The 8,635-nt window shown below is 38.4% G+C and overlaps 1 protein-coding gene across 2 annotated transcripts; it reads left to right on the forward strand.

The window, feature by feature from the left end:
• Nucleotides 1-375: 375 nt before the first annotated feature.
• rpl36a.L (ribosomal protein L36a L homeolog) lies at nt 376-6,467 on the forward strand. Of its 2 annotated transcripts, none has more exons than NM_001093853.2 (5): nt 376-404; nt 2,775-2,880; nt 4,010-4,077; nt 5,504-5,626; nt 6,398-6,466. In NM_001093853.2, exons 1-5 carry the CDS (start codon nt 402-404, stop codon nt 6,416-6,418), a joined length of 321 nt encoding a protein of 106 aa, NP_001087322.1. In that variant the 5' UTR covers nt 376-401; the 3' UTR covers nt 6,419-6,466. The 2 variants fall into 2 exon arrangements, with proteins under 2 accessions (NP_001087322.1, XP_041427998.1); XM_041572064.1 differs by lacking the exon at nt 376-404 and adding an exon at nt 1,735-1,770 and having other exon boundaries at nt 6,398-6,467.
• The last annotated feature ends 2,168 nt before the right edge of the window (nt 6,468-8,635 follow it).

The following is an 8,635-nucleotide window of genomic DNA, read 5'->3' on the forward strand; positions in this document are numbered from 1 at the left end:
ATAGCTAGCTCTGTAAAAACAGACTAGATTCTATCCTTACTTTTAAATGTCCAAGGAACTGGATGGCATTTACGGTAGCTTTGTCATTATAGACTGGACTAATTCCTATTCTTTCCTGGTACCTCACCACTAGAGGCATTAGGTCCATTCTAAGGATAGAAACAATCTCACTGCCATATGAATCATCTATTATGTATCCACTAGAAGGACGGTCCTTTCTGAGAATAGGAACTAGTCGCTACTCTCGCCACCAGTTTCAGCTTCCGTCTCTCTATTTCGATGGCTCAGCGCCCTCCCCTTCTTGTCTAGGAATCTGGTTTTCTCCTTCTCTATGGTAGCACTCGGGCCTTTATGACCTCACTTCCCGCTTCCGTTCTCTCTTCTGAACGCGGTGGAACAAGATGGTGAGTATGGGTTTCGCGCATATCCTTGAAATTGAAATCTATGTCAATCCTCGGTTACCGTGCTCAAACGACCCCGTTCTTTATTCGGGCACATTGTATCGTGTTACTTGCGGTACGGTTAGAGCTTTATTGCTTTGCAAAACCTCCGTTTTGGGGAAATAGAACGGCATCATCAATCGAATCCCATCGGCCAGCTCCTGTCTGTATTTGGGCAGGCACCTAAACATGCCAGGATTAAGATAATTTAGATACCATGTGAATGTTAACGCTACTTGCTGTGTTTAGCGCTTTGGGCGTTAAATTTTACTTATAAAATATATCATTCGGCTCTGCTCATTGGGTTTCACCTGTCACGTGAGGTTTTCTCTGCATTTCCTTTACAATCCTTGCTTATTATGCATTGGGAATTGAACTTTATCAGACAGACGTGCTCCCATTAAACATTATATGGAAATAGCTGGTGGATTGCTATTACAGCGGTCGTTTATATATCGGTTTATCAAAAACATGCTAGTTTGCTTATGGTTTAAATACCCAGGCATACAGATACACGCTAATATGGAAAGTGTTGTTTGTCCTAAATGTTCTTTCTAAGTTCTCTTTGCCTCACTTCAAATCCAATCAGGAGAAGAGAAAAAACGAATTTTAAATCCTGATTTGGTGGAGTCCACTTGTCATTTACCCCAGCTCCTGAATTAACCTAGCACACATCCAAGCAACATTTTCACTTCACATGGTCTATGGACATTTCTGCAGCTCCATGTCTGTTGTATTGTTGGTAAAATCCATGATTTACCCTTTAAAGGAGCGGTTCACCTTCCAACACTTTTTTTTACAGTTCAGTTTTCAGATTGTTCACCAGAGACTTTTTTTCCAATTTTAATTTTTTACCATTTTTCCAAAACTTAAGTTTAATGTCCCAGTCTCTGGTGTTTGAGTCTAGCACAGGGGTCGGCAACCTTTACTATCAAAAGAGCCATTTTGCCCCCTCTTCCACTAAAGAAATAGTCTGGAGCCGAAAAACATAACGCACATTACTCACTAAACTTTTAAAAGTTTTAACCTTTTTTTAATTTTAACTGTTACAGCAACAGAATACAACAAACAGAAGTGCAGTGTGCATGTGTAGGCCTACTTTGAAATAAATTAAACACTGAATAGCCCTATTAAATGCTAGTGTTCTCATCTGTTTAATGTGACTTCTGTTTCTGAAGCTCCATGCCGATCTTCCCTCTCTTGTCTTGAGTGTGTGACCTCGGTAAGGACCATAATGAATCATCTTGCTGCGGCTTGGTCATGCCTGTCACTCCTGGGACGTCTATACAGCCCTCACAACTGCTGGCGAATGCCTGAGTGTGCGACTGCGGTAAGCTAACCGTTAACGTACCGCGGTTGCACACTCAAGAAGCTGCTAGTATGTGGGAGGGCTGTATAGACAACGTGACCGGCAAAGCCTCAAGACCGAGCCGCAGCAAACCAGATGAAGAGCTGCATGAGGCTCCCCGCGGGTTCCCTACCCCTGGTCTAGTAGCTCAGTAATTCAGGTGTAGCAACATTTCATTGATACATTTCTCCACAGAATTCGTTAGTAACTATTGTATCAATTCTTACAGCTGCCTTTAAAGGGATACTGAACTATAAAAATAGGAACATGTCGTTGTCAGTAAATAGAAGCTGCACGTGAAATATAATCAGTTAAACGCTCCCCCAAAGCTGCACCCAGCCTGGGGAATCTAAGTAACGGCAACCTGTTTTCATTTGGAATTAACCTATAGAGGGATCGCTCCTCCCCCATATTCACTGGTACATTCCTATAAAAATAGGAACGTGCCAGTATCACTTTAATGAAACTCAGGAATTCAGATCAGCTGGGACAAAGATAAGAAATGTATCAATTTTGGAACAGCTTACAGGGTGGACGACCCCTTCTCAGAGCTGCTTTAGAAGGTAAATTACACTGTACACTTCAATATTATAAAAACTGTCACACATAGAAAATAGAAAGTAATTGGTAAAAGTCTTTAATTCTGGTGAACTATCTGAAACCAACTGAACTAAAGAGTGGAAGGTGAACAACCCCGTTAAGCGTGTAGAATCTGTGGCGCCCAATTAAAATGGTATGTCGGTGTAGTTTCTGGTCAGCTCTTGGGCCTTTGTGTTGGGTTATTGGGTAGATTGCATGTGTGGTTACTGCTACAGATTGACTTCTGGCAGCTCAGTGATAACTTGTTCTTGCAACCTCTGCTATTGTGCATTATAGCTCACTGGTGGATCTAGAGAGGGATTTGTCTTTTTTTATAGCTGTTTATTAAACTATATACATATAATTGAAATCCATCACTTTTTTTTTTTTTTTTTTTTAACCCTCAGGTGAATGTTCCCAAGACCCGCCGGACCTACTGCAAGAAATGTGGCAGGCATCAGCCACACAAAGTGACCCAATACAAGAAGGGCAAGGATTCTCTGTACGCCCAGGGTAAGAACAGATCTTATTGTTTGGTTTGAAGAGACTACTCCCTGAGATATTCTTAACTTAAACTAGTTATTCTAATGTTAAGGATCTTTTCAGTATAAGGTAAAATTTTCTGTTTTTAAAGTTAAACTTTAGGCTAACATTTAGTATGTTATAGAATGGCCAATTCTGAACAGTTTTTCAATTGATCATTATTTGTTATAGTTTTTAAAGGGTGGTTCACCTTCAAACAACTAGTTGTTTTCAGATAGATCACTAGAAATAATAACTTAACAATGACTTTCTATTTTCTATGTGTCAGTTTTTCTAATATTGAAGTGTAAAGTGTCATTTTTCACCTTCTGAAGCAGCCCTGGGTGGGGGTCGCCAACCCTGTAAACTGTTCTAAATGGATACATTTAGTTGATACATTTCTTATCTTTGTCCCTGCTGAGCAGAATCTCTAGGTTTCATTACAGGCAGCCGTTAGAATTGATACAATAGTTGCTAATACTCCAGAGATGCTGCTGAGAAATGTATCAACTAAATTTTGCAAAATTGTAACAGTTCAGAGTCTGCTCCTGAATTACTGAGCTGCCAGACTCAAACACCAGGAACAGGAACATTCAACTTTAAACTCAGATTTTGGAAAAACAGTAAAAAATAAATTATGAAAAAATTGAAAAAAGTCTATTTCTGGGGAACAATTTAAAAACTGCATTAAAAAAAAAAGTTTGGAAGGTGAACAACCCCTTTAAAGGAGACATTTTGTGTAAAAAAAAAAAAAAAAGTGTATTGTACTCATTTAGATATAGAATTGTGCTTAAAAAAAAGCACTGAGGCGGATTTATTGAATATTTCTGCAAAAACCCCAATAATCCCTTCCTGTAGCAGGAATCCATTTTCCTTCTTGTCTGTTCATCAGCAGGCTTCTGTTTCATTGTTTCAGAAGCCAGCTGCAAGAACTATTGCAGGCAATTGTATAATTCAACAGTGGTTGATAGATATAGTATTGGTTTCTCTTAGATGTAATTTGTCCCTGTTAAGTTTGGGTATTTTAACAGCTTTTCAGTTTTTTAATAATTGTATTGCTCGCAGTTGGTTCTGATTTCAGGAGTCTTACACCTATGTAACGTTTTGCTTTTTTTTATAGGAAAAAGGCGTTATGACCGCAAACAAAGCGGCTATGGTGGCCAGACCAAGCCAATTTTCAGAAAGAAGGTGAGTGTCACTACAAACACAACCTTGAACAAAACAGCCTGAGCTCATGTTTTTTTATTTTTTTGCCATAAAACAGCCGTTTAGCCTTCTGTATCTGATAACAATAGAAAATAGCAAGTCTTTATGTAACCTGCTACATCCTGGGCAAGGTTACACAAATCCCATGTACACCAAACATGGCAAACTTCTTGTATTCTGTAACATAAACATTGCAAAGAAAATCATTACAATGAGGGCTCACAGTCCTGTACTGAACTTGCACTGCCCAGTGTTGTGGTGCAGTCTAAAGCCTGTGTGACTAATCTTTGGCACTGTAGTGTGCTAGGATGTTGACTCCTAAAATATATTGTTACTGCCAACTAAGGTTTTGTTGATCTGGACTAAATCTGTCAACTTTTCGGGGATAGTATACAATGCACCTGTCAGGCTTGTCACAGATATGTAAATTGCCCTTTATCTATCGGTTCTAATAGCTATCATGTTTCTTTAATTTCCGTATTTACCCCATAATCAGTGTCTTTGTAAAAAATCTTATAGGGCTTTGTTGTTTGATCTTTCATGTTGAGCAACTATTGCATCAGAGTGTGCGCCTATGCGGGCCCACGAGGGAGGACTGCATTAATGTGCCCATACAGTCTCACTGAAAAATATCTGGATCTGTCGGGGAGGCCCAATATACTGGCAGAAAAGATGTCAGCACTTTCTGTAGAGGCCCAGTTGGCAGTTTAAATCTGCCTGTTTTTGACCAGATTTAGACCTTTAATTTTTGTGTAAAACTTGACTGAAATTTGGATGTTGCATCAAAACCCATTCCCCCCCCCCAATCTGATATTGCTTCTCGGTGGGTTAAAGAAGAATGGGGATACAGTAAAATCTTTCAGGGAAAAAAACACAAGCCTAAAGTCGGTCTACTCTGTTGGAGAGCATTATGCAACTGTCCTGTATGTTGGACATTTTCTTGGCTGTCTCCTAGCTTGGTGGAGAAAATGCCAGTCTGCACTATTCGGCCACATAGAGAAACTACATTTATCCAGTCTTACCACTTGTCAGTAATTAGAGATCAGACACAAGCACTTGCTGGCAGCCATCATCTCCCACTTTTCCAATGTGGTTGCTTCAAATAGTCAACCTTGGGTAATACATATGGAGCAATGAAGGGCTAGTTAACTCCAGAGAGGGATCTTTGTTGATAAATTCTGCAACTTATTGAACTTGCCAAACCATAACATAAGGTAGGTTTAGACATTTAATTTTAGTCTTAATAAATACTACAGACTGGTCCAGAAGGAGGCAAATGGCTGCATTACCCTAGCAGACCCTCTAGTTTTGGAAAATGCCAATAACCTGTTAAGTTAGCATCATTGTCCGTTTGTGTTTTTGCAATGAATGATTTCATTTTTCATCAACATAATGTTTTTGTTAATAGGCTAAGACCACAAAGAAGATTGTCTTGAGACTGGAGTGTGTTGACTCAAACTGCCGATCAAAGAGAATGCTGGCAATCAAGCGATGCAAGCACTTTGAATTGGGAGGGGACAAGAAGAGAAAGGTGAGTTCGATGGAACTAGGCTGTTAAGGGCTATAGTTTGATGTGCCAGCAATTAAAGTTGCTGTCACAAGAAAGAGAGGAATTTGTGTGTTAAATACTGTAGTCTGCAGAGGAAGCTCCAATAGTTTATATATAAATCAGTATGAAATATGGAATATATTATGGCTTTAGTAGCTACAGTTAGCGGTATAGAGTGACCTGAACCTAAGGCAAGATTTGTTTGAATGGGGAAGAATAATCTTTTATATAACTTAACAAGTATTCATAGTGTGCTAACATTCAACAGTGCTGTAATATTTTTGTCTTACCGACCTTTTAATGAGGTTGATAAATGCTGGGCCATCATATCACAAGTAAGCAGATTCCCATGTATATATTTCTGCTTTCATCATGCCTGTAAAACTTCTTGTGTATGAGATCTCTGTTTAGAAGAGTCTCTGCTGATATCTTAATATAGACTGCAGCATTCCTGGGTACAGCCCAATATCTAGGAAATTACCTTAAATGTAGGTGTCAATATTGAAACTGTAAGGGTAGATGTTAAACTGGCCATACACAGACTTGGGTAAGAATTGTCCGTTTTGGAACTAATCTAACACAAAATCTCCAGTCTAAACAATAGTGTTTGAATTATGTGAGCAACACCCAGTATTTTATGTAGTTTGCCTTTTAGCTGTCTGGATCTTGCAAATGTTTTTCAGTTTGACAATTTAATACTAATGCTGCTTTTTTTTTTTTCTCCCCTCTTCTTTTTTTTTTTTTTTTTTTTAGGGTCAAGTCATCCAGTTCTAATTTGTTTATGCAGTTTCTAAATATTGCAATAAAATTCATCCTAGATGTTGCCAGAGTTCATTATTTCAGTGGCTTGTTTCCTGATTCTGAAATTCAATCATTATTTTCACTTGAGCCAGTCATACCTTTATGTACAGTAGGTTTGGGGGCCAATAGTTCTGGTTCTATTAAAAGAAAAATAAATTTTGGAGAAATGTAGTAGCATGTTTACATCTAAGCACTCTATATTAAAGGTCCTGTCTTAAAGGGAGCACTGTGTGTTATGGTCAGGTCGTGGGCTAGAGTACAAGGAGCTGGGCAGAGATTTGTAAGGCCTCCAGTTCCATAAATGTTCTATAATTGCAGTATAGATTTGGTGCAGTTTTTTAAAGGAACTGTTCAGTGTAAAAATAAAAACTGGGTAAATAAATAGGCTGTGCAAAATAAAAAATGTTTCTAATAGTTAGCCAAAAATGTAATGTATAAAGGCTGGAGTGATTTGATGTATAACATGTCAGTCAGAACACTACTTCCTGCTTTTCAGCTCTCTTGGTTAACGCTGACTGGTTACCCTGGCTACCAGGCAGTAACCAATCAGAGACTTGATGGGGGGGGGCGCACATGGGTCATTTCTGTTGCTTTTGAATCTGAGCTGAATGCTGAGGATCAATTACAAACTCACTGAACAGAAATGTACCATGTGGCCCCCCTTCAAGTCGCTGACTAGCTCAGAGTTATAGAGCTGAAAAGTAGGAAGTTGGATTCTGGCTGTTTTATTAGACATCTGTTCACTCCAGCCTTTATATATTACATTTTTGGCTAACTATATTTGAAATATTTATTTTGCATCTATTTACAGTTTTTATTTTCACACTGAACAATTCCTTTAAGGTGGGCAATTTCAGCCTTTGTTTTTGTTTTTTCTCCCTTTCATCTATTTTTCTAGGCAGCTTAAAAAGGTATTTCTCATAATTAACTTGTTACAATCTATTACCGTAAGTGGTTTTATAAAGCATTTTGCAGTTAGTCTTAAACATGAATAGAACCATTAACTAAAGACTGCAGAAAAACGCATATATTTCTCAAATCATTCGAAAAAGACCAAGAAAAAAGTTGCTTAGAAAGCTTCTTTTAAAGTGAACAACCATTTTACACCTCTCTATGCTTGGGGACAGAAAAATATGGGTTTATCTACTGGATTCCTTTAGCGAGATACATTGCTGCATCTTGCTTATTTGTATATGTAAACAATGTGTTTTTTCATCCTTATTTTGGGAATTGGAGGAGGGACCACTTTTAAGGTTCCTTATGCTAGGTTATAGAACCTAAAGGAAAAATAAACCTATAGGAAAACGGTATAATTTTCAATTAACAATCCTCACATCCATGAAGATCTAAATGTGTATTTTTTTTTTTTTTTTTTTTTTTTCAAACATCCCCCCATATCATGTTAATTTAAGTTTCCTCACCACAAAAGCATCTGTGAAGTCACTACTTTTTGTTAACTCCTCCCCCCAGCTATTGATTAAAGGGTCAGATGTCCGTAACATATTGAAGAACAAGATGCAAACCCCAGGTAAATGTTTTGTCCTTTCCCATAATGTGGTTAAATGGGTAGGTGTTTTATTTTGGGGTAAATAGATGTCGTGCTTGTTCACTGCCATAAATATTTGAATCTGATGCAGTCGGCATCCGAGCTCACCCAGCTTGTATGTCCTCTTGTCCAGGTGCTGCTCTCGCCACTCCACACCAATACTGGTACATTAGCAAGAAAAATTCCCCGCATACACCGTAAACCAATTTCACTTCATAAAAATGGCTTTATTAAGACACACTAAGTGGTACAAATATTGTGCAGTGGGTGTGCTGGATTTGCGATTTTCTTGCCTAAACACTCGGGAATTCCTCAGAGGAAGTGTTTAGGCAAGAAACTTGAGTTTCAGAGCACCCACTGCACAATTTGTACCACTTAGTGTGTCTTAATAAAGCAGTTTTCCATGGAGGTCTGGGATGAATATGGTTGCACACCATCATTTGCCATTTGGTTAGTCACGCCTATATCTCTCCAATGGAGCCTCATGCAAATATGTAAAACAGTAATTTATTAGATTACTTTAAAATGCCTTCATATACATGCACATATTGTATAACAAATAACCTCAACCTTTTAGGCTGCAATTGTGCGCTTTCTAAAGCTGCCCCCCACCACCATTTACATTACATTGGAAAAAGGACATT

This window comes from Xenopus laevis, chromosome 8L (assembly GCF_017654675.1).
Source record: "Xenopus laevis strain J_2021 chromosome 8L, Xenopus_laevis_v10.1, whole genome shotgun sequence".
NCBI classification, from domain to species: Eukaryota; Metazoa; Chordata; class Amphibia; order Anura; family Pipidae; genus Xenopus; species Xenopus laevis.

Bases quoted from the DNA above. Each gene is read 5' to 3' on its own strand.
- rpl36a.L (XM_041572064.1), top strand. From the start codon at position 1,750: ATGCCTGAGTGTGCGACTGCG. The intron at 1,771-2,774 runs GTAAGCTAACCG...TTTAACCCTCAG, and splicing joins TGCCTGAGTGTGCGACTGCG to GTGAATGTTCCCAAGACCCG. The intron at 5,627-6,397 runs GTGAGTTCGATG...TTTTTTTTTTAG, and splicing joins GAGGGGACAAGAAGAGAAAG to GGTCAAGTCATCCAGTTCTA.